This window comes from Neophocaena asiaeorientalis, unplaced genomic scaffold, assembly GCF_003031525.2.
Source record: "Neophocaena asiaeorientalis asiaeorientalis breed wild unplaced genomic scaffold, Neophocaena_asiaeorientalis_V1.1 scaffold77, whole genome shotgun sequence".
NCBI classification, from domain to species: Eukaryota; Metazoa; Chordata; class Mammalia; order Artiodactyla; family Phocoenidae; genus Neophocaena; species Neophocaena asiaeorientalis.
The window spans coordinates 4,034,111-4,050,946 of record NW_020174645.1 but is presented as its reverse complement, the minus strand read 5'-3'; the positions used below and the strand labels follow the sequence as shown (position 1 = coordinate 4,050,946).

Below are 16,836 nucleotides of genomic sequence, written 5' to 3'. Positions count from 1 at the left end.
ACAATACAGTTACACAGCAAGGAGGCCACAGCCCCGCCCTTCGCGGGAGGGGACCCCTAAGCCGGTTGCAGACAGCAGGGGGGCACGCGGGGTCAGCCACATTCCCTCTCCGTCCTGCACAAGGCTGACCTCCCCCTCTGAGCCTTTTCAGCTGAAGAGAGGCCCCTCACATCCTCTGTCCTCTCCCTGCAGCTGACCTCGGTCACCGGGGTCCAAAGATTTCTGATTAAACCAAGTCCAAGTCCCGGGATCTATCCCTAGTTTTCTGTGTGCGCCCTCCCACTCGCAAGCCTCTCAAACTCTCTGAGCCTCAGACCCCATCCCCCACTGACTTAGAAAAGGAAGAAGGCTCAAACACACAACTCAGAAGTACACACATCACAACCACACACAGCCTAGAATGCCAGATGGCATCGGGCGCTGGAGCAGATGTGGGAGGGAACGGCAACGGCCCTTCTGGAAGGCACATTTGATGACACTGGCTCCCTGCCTCCCCCTCCCGTGCCCTTCGACCTAGCAGCTCCACTCCCCGCACATCCCGAGGAAATTCTTGGGAACTTTAAGATGGAAGGTTCCAGGATGTTTGCTGTCTGGGGTGGAAGGAGTGGACGGAACCAGGAATAAACAAAACATGAGGAATGTAAACTCAGAAACCCAGGCAGTAGCAAGAAGCCATGGGCCAGATGAGAACACAGGACCACAGACAGATTTCCGAGAGCGTGATGGGAGAAGAGTAGGGCTCAGAGCAGGAGTCAGAGGTCGTCCTCTCCCCAGGCTCTGGCAGCCCATGTGCTGCGCGTGGGGCCTGCTCGGCCATGCCCAGCTCAAAGCACTTACCACTTATTAGCCTGCTCAATCCTCACCTCAACCCTACGGGAAGGCGTGGTTTGTCCCGTTTTGCAGGAGCCTATCCAAACGCGAGACCCAAGGAACCTACCCCAGGTCACCCGCAGGCAAGTGGCAAAGCCAGGATTGGTCCCCATGCCCGCCTGGCTCCAGAACTGAGCTCCAGCCCACTGTTCTGTGAGCAGACTCCCAGCACCACCTGTGGCACAAGGACACACATGTCCTATTTAAAGACATACCATCCAGGGGATGGGTGCCAGGGCAAGGAGGGGTGAGACATGAGAGGGATAAGGGGAAGAAGAGGAAATAGAAGGAGATAAGGGAAAATAGATAAACAGGCACATGTACGCACATATCCGCAGCGGCACTCTTCACAGTGACCAAAGGCTGCAAATAACCCAAGTGCCCCTCAACTGGTGGATGAGTGAACAGAATGTGGTCCATCCGCACAGTGAAATATGACTCAGCCGTAAAAAGGAGTAAAGCACCGGCACAAGCTACAATCTGAAGAACCTTGAAAACGTGATGCTGAGTGAAAGAAGCCAGGCACAAAGGACCACACAGGGTGGGATTCCATTTATACGAAATGTCCGGAACAGATACAGAAAGCAGACTAATGGCTGACAGGGAGTGCGGGAGCTGGAAGGAAGAAAAGATGGGGAGTGGAGTTTCACTTTGGGGCGACAGAAGCGTTTGAGAAGCAGAAAGAGGTGATGCTTCACACTGTGCGAATGGATCACTTTAAAATGATTAATTTTATGTTCTTTGAATTTCATCCCTATAAGTTATTCACTAAAAAACTTGTGGACTTCCCTGGCTGTCCAGTGGTTAAGACTCCATGCTTCCACCACAGGGGGCACGGGTTGGATCCCTGGTCCGGGAACTAAGGTCCTGCATGCCTCAGGGCAGCTAAGCTCGCGCACCACAACTACAGAGCCCACACGCCACAACTAGAGAAGCCTGTGCGCCACAACGAAGACCCGACGCAGCCAAATAAATTAATTAACTAATTAATTTTTAAAAAGATGGGGTGCGGTTTATTGCAACAACACGGGTGGGTCTCACAAATATAATGGGAAGCAAGAACAGCAAGACAAAATTTAAAAATACAGAGTATGTGCCTTATTCCGTCAGGGCTGGGCTGCTGTAACAAAACGTCACAGACTGGGTGGCTTATAAACAACAGACATTTATTTCGTTCGGTCAGGAGGCTGGAAGTCTGAGATCAGGGTGCTGGCATGGTCAAATGAGGGCCCTCTTCTGGCTTGCAGACTTCTCGCTATGTCGTCACATGGTGGAAGAGGTGAGGGAGCTCTCCAGGGTCTCTTTTACAAGGGCACTAATCCTATTCACAAGGGTTCCACCCTCATGACCTAATCACCTCCCAAAGGCCCCACCTCCTAACACCATCACTTTGGGCATTAGGATTTCAATGCATGAATTTTGAGGCATTCAGACCATAGCAATATGATTCCGTTCAAGTGAAGCTCAAAACCAGACAAAACTAAGCCCAGTGTTTAGGGATGTAGATGGGGTAACACGATAAAAAGCCAAGCAAGCTGGGAACGAGTCTCCTCTGCAGGGGCTTCTGGAGGGCAGATGAGGTTCTGCTTTTTCATCTGGGGATGATCACACTGGCGCTCGTTTTAGTTATTTATGTAACTGTGTGTGTCTTAGGCACTTTTCTTGAAGTGCCTAAGATTTCACAATAAAAAGAAATCAAAGTTGAAAGTCCAAAGCAGGAGGCTGCAGCAGGTGGAATCTGGGGACCCTGGGAACAGGCGGTCAAAGGAAGTCCTGAGGCTTAGAGAGTCTTTCAAAGCTGCCAAGGGATTCCAGCTACAGCGGGCTCCCGGCCGAGTAAAGCCACAGTGACCTTCCTGTGCCAACCAAGAGGCCAGATGGGGCCAGGGGGACCTGGCACAAGAATTTCTTCAAGCCTCAGAGGGACAGGCGGCGGAGATGAGAAGCCCTCCTACCTGCCACCCCATCTCGACCAGACAGGCCCTGACACCCCAGGGCTGCAACGCGTTTCCAGCCCAGAGGATGAGGCGGCATCCGACCCAGCCCGTGGCCCTCAAGTCCATGGTGCTGGGAGATGGGGAGGGCTGGAGGGGAGGAGACAGGCTGGCCGAGGGCCGCTGGAAGGATCCGCACGTCTGGGCGTGAGGGCAAGGAATCAGAGCTGAGAAAATGAGGAAGCAGATGGAGGAACAGCTGAGCGAGGCAAGGCCTGATGGAATCACTGGCTTCTTCCAGTCCGAGGGGAGGTTCAAACTCGCCTGGGGGCGCAGGCCGGCTGTGGGATGGGGTCACCAAGCTGGGATGGGGGTGGGGTCCAGGCGCCCATCCCACCTCAGCCAGGAGAGCTCTACTCCCATCTGACTCACACAAGGAGGCTTTTGTGTAGGACTCTGTCGGAAGAAAACGTGCACTCACGAGGAAACAATTAGACAAATCCAAATCGACAGGCATTCCGCCAGAAAAACTGGTCTGGTCCCTTAATAAACGCCAGTGTTGTGAAGGACCCAGTAAAAAGAATAAGGCTGGAGGACTGGTCTGGATTAAAGGAGGAGAAAGAAACAAGGCAACTGGACACAGGACGTGATTTAAACAATAAAACCCAAAAAACTGCTATAAAGGGTGCTCTTGGGTCAATAAGAGACTCTGAATGTAACCTGAGCATCAGAGAAGTAAATTATTACGAGCTTTCCTGAGTGTGACTGTGGTCTGTGGTTACAGAAAAAAATAGTCTTGTCCTTAAGACACGCACGCTGCAGTATTCTGGGGCGAGGTGTCCTGACGTCTGCAAGCAACTCTCACGTGGTCTGGCAACGAGAGAGACAGACAGACAGACTGAGAATGAAAATGCAGCAAATTGTAAACATTGGTGCAGCTCAGGAAACGGCTTACAGGAATTCGTTGCACTGTTCTTGCGATTTTTCCAAAATAAAATTTTTCAAACTGAAACATCGAGGTGGGAGAAGAACACTTTGGGCTGCTTTATGGATTATTTCACAATTTTGAAAGCTCCCTCCTGGGAATGGCTCGTACATCCACACCGTGGGATGTTCAGTCATCTAGACACCCAGTCAGAGCTACCCAAGCAACCGGGGAAAGTTTAGAGAAGAGACGCAGTGAGAAAAGCAAGATGTGGGGAAGTGGGCGTAGTATGGTCCCGTTTCGGTAAAATGACAGACTAACTAATCCTACTATAGGTGTGTGTATAAGGCTAAGATGATGACAACAGCAAACACTTATGTGACACTTGCCAAGCTGTTATTCTAAGTGCTTTACATGTGCCAACTCCTCCATCTTCATAAGAGCCCTGTACAGGAGATACTTCCATTAATGCCATTTTACAGAGGGGGAAATAAGGCACAGAGAGGTTAAGTTACTTGTCCAAAGACACACAGATGGGAAGGGGCAGAACCAGAATTTGAACCCAGGCTGTCTGGCTCCAAAGTCTATGCTCTTGGGTCCACCTAAACTCCTGGATGCCAAAACCCTGGCCAAGGGCTAGAGAGAGTCATGCGGGTTTGAGAACCCATGCCTGACCTTGAGACGGTGACATGCCACCACTGCCTTCCAGCTCCCCGTGTTCCAGTCTGCCTCATGCCTCTCACTCAGGTGGAAGGTTATCATGTGGGCACACAGGGCTCTCTCAGCACAGGGATGCTCCCAGAGGCCCTGGGGGCCTGGCTGTCCAGGCAGGTCCCTCTCACACACAGCTCCTTGCTGTCCTAGGTGAAGAAGGGTGTGCCCCAGAGTTGGGGGCAAGGGCCAACAAGTTGGCAGCCGTTCATCCGGGGGACTGTTGATGACAGATGTGCTGGTTCACATTGCAGAACACACCTGCTGGCAACAGCGATTCCAGATCAACTCCTCTGCAACTGTACCTGGGCAGATTCTGATAAAGGTCAGAGTCTTTACTCATCCCTCCTCTACCCCATCCTCGCCAGGGCACACCACTGGCGTCTCCCACCCGGGGCAGACAAAGCCTGCACTTTGGCACACCCCAGCCCTGACACCTCTCCCAGTTTACAACAAACACCTCCTTCCCATCCTGCCAGGAGGTGGGCGGACAGGAATGCAGACAGGGGACCCTGGGGACTTTCTGCCTGAAGAATGCTTGCTAACTAATGACTTGCTTTTACAACTACTTGGCTTCTTCCAAGCCCTGCTCCGGGGGCCCATCTGACTTCCACCTACTTCCCTCCCCCGCCCCCCCCCGCACCTGAGACAGTCTTCCCTGCCAGTACTCACTGCTAATTTTCTCTGTGGCCTTACTTAAATCTTCGCTCCCTTTGGGTTCTGGTTTCCCCAAAGAAAAAATAAAAGATGGAACTGAGTAAAATCCAAGCTCCAGATCCAACAATCTGAGTGTATGAAACCTTCCCTGATAAAAACAATTAGCTGATAAGCTACCATCTCCTCCAGAGGTCTTGGGTCTAGCCAAAGAAAATAATCTCTAATACTATAATAACAAGAAGCAATGAGATGAAGTGAGAAAGCTACCCTGGGGAAAAGGGCACATCAATCATTTTTGCTGCCTGTCACCCTTTCCTCCTTCTGCTAACAGTGCCCCCCCCCCACATTTTCCTTTAGGGCACCACCCCACCCCACCTCAGTCTCTTTGCTTTGGGGAAGAAAAGTCCTCCTTCTCCAGCTCCAAGAATGGGCACGTAATCCAAGCCTGACCAATCAGAGCAGTCCATTTCTCAAGCTACAGTGATTGGCTCAGGGATAAGCATGAGAGACAAGTCCAGCCAATCAGAGCCCAAGAGCATTCACACCACAACTTTTCCCAGCCACTGGGAAAATTCTCTAATTATCTTTGAAGGTCTCTCCATAAAGTTCCCTTTGGAGACCTCTGGGGAATTTCAAAGGAGCCAGCTTCTCCCCAATGTGGTACAGATGGCCATCTGAGCCCCAGATAAAGCTGCTGGCCAGTGATACGAAAGCACACATACAAAAAATGAATTTTTAACTCTTGGATTGCATTCAAGCTGGACTCATTATGGGACCCCACAGGAGGAAGTGCAGGGTCACAAGAAGCTCCCTCCCCACCCTCTCTGCACTCTCCAGGCCAACACTAACACAGTCGACTTGTGGTTTACTGACCACAAGTCAGTAAAAGATTTTGCCTGGTTGAGCTGATGTGTGATTCTGTACGTACAGAGCGAGTATCACCAGCAAACTGGACCTGGGTCTCCCGACTCCAGCCTCACGAGGTTTCCACTCATAAGGACAGGAAATGCAAGTGGTTCCACTTTAAGGCTGAACTGGGGCTTAAATGCAGCAGGAGGGAAACACCGCCACACCCCCAGTCCAAGCCACCCAGCTGAGACCAAGATGCCAGCATGAGGATCCCTTCTCCTTCCGAGAGGCAGAGCGAGGCAGCCCCAGACCAGCCTCCACGCCTCCCCTGGCCCCTTGGACAGGACAGATGCTCTTTCTTTACCCACCACCCCCAGATGGCCCCAATGACATCTTTGTAAACCTGTGTCCCTTCCTTCTCGCGAGTCCGCCTTCACGTTGGGACAGAGGAGGGGTCAATCAACACTCAGCCAGTAGAAACACCCAGTCGCTGGAGTCAGAGAGACGTCTCTGGAATCCAGGCAGGGCTTGTTAAGACTCAGGCCCTGAACCCACGAACACATCATGGACAACAGGCTCCTGGGTGCCGGGCACACAGATAGGGGAAGAGCCGGTATTGGAAGCCAAGGAGTCTGGCGTCAAAAATCTATGCTTTTGAGGATCCCGATTGGAATCGTCTCACTGCCTCGACCCAAGGTCCCACCCCAGCCATGTCTCTGCCCTGGACCAGGGTCCCCAACCATGGAATACAGTCATGAACGAGAGAGACATAGGCCCCTGCCTCATGGAACCTCAAGCAAGTGAACAATATAATTCCAGGGCTTGGTGACGGCTTGGAAGACAGTAACACGGAATGCTTATAACATAGATGGGGTGAGGTGCATGGGGGGAGGGGGGTCTCTTTGTCAAGAGGTCACATTTGAGCTGAAACATAAGAGCAACCAAACATAAAAGCCAGGAGAAAGGAACAGTCTGTGCAAAGGTCCTGAGGCAGAAAAGAACATAGTGTACTGGAGGAAAAGAAAGGCCTGTGAGGCTGTAGCAGGGCGGAAGTGCAGGGAGTGGAGGTAAGTGGCTTACAGGCCATGGTGGGCAGACGGGTTTCAGACCACACGCAAGAAGGTTTTCATCAGGGCTGTGAAATGATCCAATGTGCATTATTTTAAAGAGCATTCTAGCTGCGGCAGGGGAAACTGACAACAGAGTGGCAAGGATAGGAGCGGACAGGCAGGAGAGGAAGCTCCTGCGGCAGGTGAGGGGGGAAGGGCTGGATGTGGAGTGGGGGCCGCGCAGGGGGAGGGGCGCGGTCCCCAGGTCCCCGCCCAGGACGACAACCTGACACTCATCGCAAACCTCCCAGTGAGACCACCCTCGTCTTCTAAACATCCGTTCAGTAACTATTTGAGAACCTACCCCTGTGTGCTAGGCGTCGTTCCAAGTGCTTGGGACACAGCGATGAACAAAAACTAAGGTCCCTGCCCTCGTGGGCCCGACATTCTCACAGGGAGAAACAGACAATAAGTGATAAACGGGATGCATAGGTAAATCCGGCGTTATCTCAGCAGGTGACAGGACTACAGAGAAAAACAGCACAGTAAGGAGGGTTCAGAGCACCAGGGAATGGGAAGGGAACTTGCAATATTCAAAAAGAGAGATCCGTGGGCAAGTGAGATCTGAACAAAGGCCTAAAGGAGGTGGGAGAGTGAATCACGCACATGTCACATCAGGGAAAGAGCTGTGGGCAGAGGGAAGAACTTAGGAAGTCTGAGGAAGTGCCAGAAGGGCCGTGTGCAAGGTCAAGGTGAAGGGGAGGACAGAGAGGGGTCAGGATCAGACGGCAAAGGCCTCAAGGCACAACATAAGGGCTCACCTTGACTCGGAGGGGATGGGGCAGGTTCACTGCAGGGCTTTAAGCAGAGGAGGACGGTGCAATTTTCATAGGATGCCTTGGGCTGCTGTGCTGAAAAACCTGACCAGGGAGCACAGGTGGGCGCAGGGATCCTGCAGGAATCCAGGTGAGAGCCGACGGCACCCTGGACCAGGGTAGTGGCCATGGGTGTGGAGAGAAGTTGGATTCTGGTTATGTTTTGAAGGTGAAGCCATAAAATACCCTGATGGTCCAGTGTGAGAAGTGAGAGAGAGTCAAGGCTGACTCCAAGGCTTTCGGCCCAGGTAGCTGGAGAATGGACAAGCAATGGCCTGAGATGGGAATGTGGGTTTCACGGGGAGTGATGGGAAGTCAGGCGCTGGCTAGGGTAAGCGTGAGCTGCCTTTGACCACCCAGGTTGAGATATGGAGTTGGCCACTGGATGCTTGAGGCTGGAGCTCAAGGGGAAAGGTCCGGGCCTGGGATATCAGTTTGGGAGGTGCCAGGACAGAGATGGCATTTGACACGTGAGACCGGGTGAGCACGGCCAGGAAAGGCCTGAGCCCTGGGACGTGCCAATGGCCAGCGGTCAGGGAGATAAGGAGACACCAGCATCTGAGTCCAAGAGCGGCCCAAGAGAGCACACATTAAAGCGTCTCAAGAGTCCTTCTAGAAAAATGGTGCAGGTGAGCCGGTTTGCAGGGCAGAAATAGAGACACAGATGTAGAGCACAAACGTATGGACACCAAGGGGGGAACGTGGCAGGGGGGCTGGGGGCGGTGGTGGGATGAACTGGGAGATTGGGATTGACATATATACACTGATATGTATAAAATGGATAACTGATAAGAACCTGCTGTATTAAAAAAAAAAAAGAGTCCTTCTAGAAGCTTCCAGAAAAGCTGGAAGGAACTTCACCCCAAATGCCAGGAAGTAAGCACAGGTCAGGCCACTCCTGTTCCTTCCTCCCCCCCAGCACGAAGCAATTGGGGAACAGGAGGAAACAGTGGGGCGGAGGTGGGGGAAGGAAGCAAGACAACAAAGCCAGCTGTGCCCTGGGCCATCAGGGGCCCGGACCTCTGGGTTTGGGGAGGTTCTGAGCAAAATGATCCTGAGCTTCAAATCAGAGCCACCTATAACTCAGCAGCTCCTGGGTCCTGGAAATCTCCAAAGCCAAGAATGAACTTCTCTGTGTTGTTTTTGTTTCTCTTTGCGTTTCAGCTCTGGTGGCCACTCCCAGAGCCAGTGGAGGCCAAGGTTGCATTTGACCAAGGGGGAGGGAGACAAGGCACATGAAAGGACTTCACCTTTTGTCTTGCTTTTGTATTTCTGGCCGACTGCTACAGTTGAATTCTTTGCACCATAAATGTGTTTATGGGGACGAAGCCGCTAGATCCCTGTGGCACAGAAGGGCCGGGGGTGTGGGAGGGAGGTGGGTGCTCAGGCTGGACTCCCCATAACCGAATTCTCTAGTTCTAAGATTATGAGCCAGAAAAGTCAGCCTTGTGGCTGAAACCAGCCTTGAGGGCGGCTTATGACCCCAGGGGCCTCTCTGCTGCTGGCCAAGGGCATAGGATCACCCTTCTGGGCACCATGACCACCGGGAGGACCCACGGTCACTGACGGAGCAGACATGCCTGTGCCAGGGCTCCAGCGGGACCAAACTGCCCAAGGGAAGCTCTTCAACAAACAAGTCCTCCACACAGACTCACTTCTGTCCCGTTTGCTAGAAGTTGAAGCCAGAACGGGATGATTCCAGGTAGCTGAGTGTCACCAAATACTAGCTAATCACATGAGTCACGGAGCAGAGGCCCAGCCAGTATGAGTCATTCTAGGAAGGGATGGGGAACGTGTCCTGAAATGGGAAGAGCCAGGCGCACTGAACACAGCCCCGTGCCAGGCCTCGGGAAGGCCAGACCATGGTGGGACACATGGCCACATGTCTGTGCACACAGCCCAACACACGTGGACACGTGTTAACGTGCGTCCACATGTCCCCGTGTGTAACTGTACACTCAACAGGTGTCAACACACATGTGCGAGCCCACACACAGACACATACATAACCGCACATGTGAACCCGTGTGTGCCAGGCTACCACACGTGGGCACACGTGTGTACACGCGCGTTCGTTCACATACACGTGTATGCCATCGCAGAGACACTGTGCTCCATGCCGACACATGCTGACACGCGACACTTGTCTGTGTGTGCGTGCTTCGGCACATGGCCACACGCAGGCGTGCATGGGCGCATGCCGACACGTGTTCCTGTGTCACCAGTCAGCGTGTACAGCCGGCACACGTGTGCACACACATGAAGCCACAGGAACGAATCTGTCAGCAGCAAAGAGGGGAACAAAAATAACCAACGCTTGGGGAGACTAAAAATAGCCCGTATTTTCAACTGTGGCTCTGGAGGGATAGGAAGTTCCCGGCAGGAAAGAGTAAGAAAGACACAGCAGAATCGGAGCACACCTGCGACCCCACTGCCCCCCGAGAAGGGAGTACCGCCCCACCGTCCGCGGCCATGGGTCAAGTCCGCGGCCAGATGGAGCCTGATGTGGTCAGAGGCGGTCAACCCACGACGCCGTGACGCCCTCTGAGACGCAACCCTGGGGCTTTGTGGAGGTCCAGACGGACGGCAGGGCACAGAGCTGGCCGAGCAGACCCTGCAGGACAGGCGGGGTCACCCTGAGGGTCGCTGGGACCACGGGCCAGGGAGAGGCTGCCCTCCCCAGCTTCCCTTGTCATCTGCGATTCTAGAGCTGCCCGGGCCTCACAGACAGCCCTGGAGGGAAGACATCAGGACGTACTCTGTACTCGCAGTTTGGGGGAGGTGATTATCAGGGGAAAGGCCTGGGAAGGACCCCGCTGCCCCACTGTCTGTGCAGGAAAAGGACAAGGAAAGGTGGACCCAAGCAGAGAACAGGGGAAGGGCCTGCCCTGCCGCCCACGTCAAGTCGAGCTGCTCAGAAATACTGTACAGAAAGTGGGGAGGACGGGGTCCACAGGTGGCGGACTCGCTGGAATCTTGTTTCCACCACTTCAGCTGTGTGACCTGGGGCAAGTGTCCTTCCAGCTCTGTGCTTCCATTTCCCTCAATAAAAGAGAGGCAGAGGGAGCTATTTAGATACGAAATGAAGCAACTGAATACATGCAAAACACGTAGGCCAGGGTCTAGTGCGTAATCAGCGTCCACTGACTGTTATCTCTCCCCAACCCCTGCCTTTGAACTGATGGGCAAAGGAGATTTGCCAGAGGGCATGAAGCACGGGGGCAGGGCACAGTGTTCCTGAAGGCTCTCTGGGTGGCCCTCACCAAGGGACGAGGGGGCAAAATAGAGTCGGAGGCTGGGGGTGGTGGTGGGGAGAGCCTAAGGAAATAGCCTGACCTCAAAGCGCTCAGCATCTGCCCATCCCACCATCCTACTGTGAACCCAAGCACTGCTCTGGTCCTGGGGACACTGCAGGGACAGCGATAGGACAGCCCGCGCCCCGGCTCATGAGGCAGAGAGAGAATGCACAAATCAACATATAACATAAGGGGGTGACTTTCAGGGACATGAGGGGTGAACTGTACAGATATCTGGGGATGAGCCTTCCGGGCGGTAGAAAAAGCAAGCCAGAGTTTGGTGGGACCAGGCTTGCTGGGTTCAAGGACTTCAAAGAGATAAGCATGGCAGGGGAGCAAAGGAGCCAAGAGGGGGGTGCAGTGACAGAGGGAAGGAGGGCTGCATTGTGGCGGGGGGACTTCAGCCACTGAAATGACCTTGGTATTCACTCAGAGTGACACGGGAAACCTCAATGGGTGTGAGCAGAGGGGGCACATGATCTGGTTGTCTATGGAGACCAGAGCTGAGACTACTGCACTAGTCCAAGCAGTGGATGGAGGAGGGCAGAGTGGTGGAGACGTTGAGAAGGGGTCAGTATGCAGATATGCCTTTGAAGGTAAGCCGATAAGATTTGCCGATGGACCAGATACAGGGGTATCACAGAAAGCCTGCAGTCAAGGATGACCCAAGGTTTTTGCCTCTACCCTTGGAGGGAACGAATGGAGATATCGCTTATTGAGATGGGAACACAGATGGGAGAAGACTTTGGCAGCTGGAAAAATTCACAGATATAGCACCCAAGGCTGATTCCAACTAGAAAACATAAAAGACAGCAGAGGGGGACTCAGCTTTCCCCCCCACCCCCGGCCATGGAGAAGGCCAGCAGGCCCATCATTGCACATGGTGGCCCAGCAAACGAACCCCTTCCCCTGTGGTCCAGCGGGGCCTTCCCTGGTGGACCAGAGACACCTAGTAACTTGGAAAGACACGCCCAGGGACCTGGACTGTGCTTCCTAATCCATGCAAACACACAGGGCCACGCATGTCAGGCTCTGTTCTAGGCTGTGGATATAAGAGCGCCCGTCCTCCTGGTCCCCGGCCATGGAGAAGGCCAGCAGGCCCATCATTGCACATGGTGGCCCAGCAAACGAACCCCTTCCCCTGTGGTCCAGCGGGGCCTTCCCTGGTGGACCAGAGACACCTAGTAACTTGGAAAGACACGCCCAGGGACCTGGACTGTGCTTCCTAATCCATGCAAACACACAGGGCCACGCATGTCAGGCTCTGTTCTAGGCTGTGGATATAAGAGCGCCCGTCCTCCTGGGGTTTGCCTCAGGATTTTTTCACACACACACACACACACACCACACACACACACACACACACCAGCAAGGTAACTTGGGCAAATTACTCTCTTAAACTTCTGTTTCCCTAACTGTGGATGAGGACAGTGAGATGTGTGTCCCAGAATTCTCCCAGGACTAAACGAGATGATCAACATTTACAAAGATGCCTAGCGTACAGTCATCCTCGATTATACTCCTGAGTGCATTCGGTCTGAACACCTCTTGACCAACCCCACCCACTGGGGGAAAGGAGAAGAAATGAGTCTCATTCTCCCCCAAGACCTCGCCCAGCGACCTCCATCTCCAGGGCCCCTCCACTGTGTGCCTCGCGCATTCTGCATCTAACTCGTTTGGCCATTCTCTGGGGAAAGCTATGGATTCGTTACTAGTTTTTAACTAAACACACAATACGTGAATACATTCTCCTTATTTACAAAGAAAAAGTATGAGCCTTCCAGACAATGCATAAATATTCTCCCTGCCACACCCCCAGTCCCCTGAGAGTAACCACTTTTGTCAGTCTGGTGCACACCCTTCCATACCTTTTTCTGTGCTTTTACATGCACTGATAGAAACCCAGTGAAAAGAGAGAGTACTGTTTTGTGGAGGTTTTTTGGAGTTTTTTTGTTTTTTTTTTAACATGAGTAGCCTCAAAGCTTTTTTTCAATTAGTAATGTGTTTTTTCTACTTTTCTGTGCCCAGACGTGAATATCTAGCTCCTTCTCTCTAACTTTTACCTAGAACTCCACTGGATGAAGCACTCCTGCTTTAATTCCTATGCCCCTATTGAAACGCAGACCAGATCTGGCGGTCAGGATTCCTGCCCGAAACTGCCACGAGCTGTGTAAACCGGGTACACTCAGAGCAGTTTCACACACAGGTCACCACCTTTGTACTTTATCATCTTGCCAGGAAACAAACTAAATCCAACCCCTGCCTCAGAGCTGAAGACACATGCCCTGGCTCAGAGGTGAAGTAACTGGCCTGAGGTCCCCAGCCAGCAAATGGCACAGCCAGGTCTGCAAACCCTGAGCCCTGGAAACTGACATCGGTTTCAAAACGAGCCACGCCCCTATGCAACCCCACCAGTAACCTGAGAAATGTAAATCACACACATCCGATTAACCCCCCCAAAAAAAATTATAATAAGAAATCGGTAATCCCAATAATGGCAGAGATGTGAGGGAGTGACTAGTTCCATACTCTGTGGATGGGACTCTAAATGCCCTCAGTCTTCAGAAGGGCCATTAGGCTGTGTCCAAATGCAAACTGGACATTCCATCTGGACTAGAGGCTTCTCTTCTAGAAATGTACCTGGTGGAAATGTTCATCCAGGTACACAGAGAAGTATGTATGAGAGAATGATTAGTCAACGGACAAACAGGTAAGTAATTAAGTGTACAGCCATTCAAAGGAATACTATGTAGCAGTGAAAATTGTGACCGATTTAAATGTTTTGACATGGAAAAATTCCCAAGCGATATCTGTGAATTGAAACGCAAACTGCAGGCTATTTCGACGTAGTTTATAGTTCAATATATGTAAATATATATATATTAATGTGTCTAAATCATGCTTGTGATGTGTATCTCCATAAAAATCTAGAAAGATACTCTCGGATGACGGTGGTACTATCCCAGGAGGGGAATAAAATGGGGGGAACCTTTTTTTCCCTCCACTTGAATTTTTTTTTTTTTTTTTTACAAACAAGAATCCATGTATTTTATATACACGGACTTCTTTAACCCCAAAGCATAAAAAAAAAAAAGTAGAAATCAAAGCACAAGCCCTCCCATTCAAGTTGCACGTGGACACATACAGCCAAAGAAAACACCAGCGGGCCGTCCCTCCCTCTCCTAGCATCCCACCCACTCGGTCCCCTGAACACAGATGCCCTTCTTCCAAGGGAAGGCTCTTGGCCAGGGCTCAGCCTCAGCTGTCCAAGAAGAAACTGTCACAGGCTGGACTCGCCTCCGTGCCTTCACGCCACTCGGCCACAAACCAATCACCTTTGGGATATTCACGGAGGACGCTGGCTGGCTCTCACTCAAGTTTAAGCCCAGAAATCTTAGTTCCGGGACAACTGAGGACAGTGGCGCTTTCCTCTTTGGAAGCCCTGAGGAGGAGTGGGAAATTAGGTAGGGCATGCAGGTGTGCATGTACACACACACACACACAGAGAGAGAGAGAGAAAGAGAGAGAGAGAGAGAGAGAGAGAGAGAGAGAGACATCCTTCATCTGATTGAGAGCCGTGAAAAGAAATTATAGTCCAAGAAGGACTGGGCTGACAAGATTCTGCATCAGCTATAAATCCCACTCATCCCCACACCCCCAAAGCAACAGGCTCTCTGCACGGGATCACGACGGGCTTGCCACGCTTACAGCACCCAAGTGATGGTCTCTCCAGGGCTCACACAGTACAGAAACCACAAATTTGGCGGGCGTTTACAGCCGGCTTTCACTGAAATAAAGCTCTCACAGCTACTTTGAAAAGCAAAACAGATACACCCGTTGGCCACCACGGGAGAGAAAGAAGCAGTTCTGGCCACTCTCAGGTTTCCCCAAGAAACTTTTTCCCGCCACTTCACAGGCAAGAAAAAAAAAAACACTAAGAGAAACTCGCAGCTCAATGTCACCATCGGCCAGGATCTCCTTGCAATCAGATTACAGGATTTAATGGGACAAGATTTGACAACAAAACAAAGGACACAGTGTGGCCAAGATGACTCAGACAACTGCTCACCCAGAGACCTCGAGAAAAACCAAACGTTGCTCCATCTTTAAAGCCAAAAAATGGCAGCCGGGTCCAAGCAGATGCAGCCTTCATTCATTCGCTCGTTCATTCATCTCCCAAGCATCCTGTGCTGGGCATGGGGCACAGACACGAAATGGGGACAAGTCCGCATTCTCAAGAAACTCGCCTAAAGAAGCCGGTTAAGGGGAAAAGAGAAATCAACTAGCAAGTGATGACAGCCACATCTTTATGCGTCTGGCTGGGTCTGGGGCCAAGGTGAGCCTCAGTCTCCCCTCCCGGCCCTGCAGGTGCTGGCCTTTCCTTCAAAGAGCTGAATGCTTTTACCTCAAGTGTGATACTCTGCAACCTCCCTGTCCTTCAGTAACTCCAGGCTCATTCAAAAATGCCGCCAGGCACCCAGGGCAGAGTCTGACGGTCTGAAGGCCAGCTGACAGCCTTAATTTGTCTCCCTGGTTGAAAGGGCAGTGGTGTATAAGGTTAGGATCGCAGGAAAGCTCTCAGGCTGTGGACTCCCCAAGGACGCTGCTTATGCAGCCCTGGGCTTATGCCTGCCTCTGTGTGGATCTGGGGAGAAAAGCGGCTTATCACTGCCAATCTGCATCAGGAAGGCAGTGTCCGGGAAGGACAGAGCAGCCCATTCTGCCTCTGAGAAGGGGTTTGTATGGGGAGGCTCTGGACAGCAGAGACCGCTCTCCTGAGCACCCACCGGCCTGGGCACCCATGTGAGTCTCACATGCACGTGCATGGAGGGTTCCTGTCCTCCTGTGCTCACAGGAAACAAGCAAAGTGCAGCCCTAGTTTTACCACACACTGTCACAGGCTGCCATAGAAGAGGCAAGAAGCATGTGAGCCCGCTCCTGGGCTCCTCCAGGCAGTACCAGAAACGTGGCCACACTCCAGGACCGCCTTGGACCCCAGACCCTTAAGGTGAGGTGAGGCTCCCAGGTGGTCTCTAATTCAGGCTTCCCCAACCCGGGCCTGCGCCTCCAGCAAAAGCGCTGGATGCCCTCCTTGGCCCCCAAACTCAGCCTGCGTCCTGGGTCGGGGAGGTTCCTGGGAAGGTGGCCTGCTGCCCCTCCTCATGCCCTCTGGTCTCTCCGGTGCTCAGGGGCCCCGGCCCAGGACACCCGGCCCTCCTCGGCGCCCAGCGCCCTCCAGCCCCGGAGGGGCCCGCGTGCACTGACCTCCGGCCGGGCCCCTCACCCACCTTGAGGACCTGCTGCTTGATGATCGAGGGCACCATCACGATCATGATAACGCCCAGCACGGCGCACAGCAGCCCGGCGAAGCCCAGCGCCGCGGCCACCCGGCGCGCTCTAGAGCGGCTGCCCATGTCTGCGCGCCCCGGCGCCCGCGCGGTGCTCGCGGAGCTCCGCGCCTGTGGAGGGACCGAGGCGGGGACGAAGGTGACCGAAGCAGCGACTCCGCGGACGCGGGCCGCAGCGGCACGGCGGGCCCCGGACCGCAGCGCACGGAGGAGCGGCCCGGCAGGTGGCCAACGGTTTTATGTGCCATCGCCGGGGCGGACCGCCCCCGGGACGCCCTGGGCACCAGGATCTGGGCGGGCGCCAGCATCTGGGCGGGCGCCA

General features: G+C 53.1%; 1 protein-coding gene across 6 annotated transcripts in view; it reads right to left on the bottom strand.

Annotated features, from left to right (window-relative positions):
- SCARB1 (scavenger receptor class B member 1) overlaps positions 1-16,795 on the bottom strand; it is a 78,577-nt gene extending 61,782 nt beyond the window's left edge. For 5 of the 6 annotated variants that reach the window (XR_003005020.1, XM_024758686.1, XM_024758687.1 and 2 more), the window contains exon 1: positions 16,455-16,795. Coding sequence is in view for 4 of the 6 variants with exons in the window: in XM_024758686.1 (XP_024614454.1) it covers positions 16,455-16,580 (126 nt within the window). In the remaining 2 variants the exon portion in view is untranslated. The remainder of the gene's footprint in view (positions 1-16,454) is intronic. The other variant, XM_024758685.1, reaches the window with a different exon arrangement.
- Between the last annotated feature and the right edge of the window lie 41 nt (positions 16,796-16,836).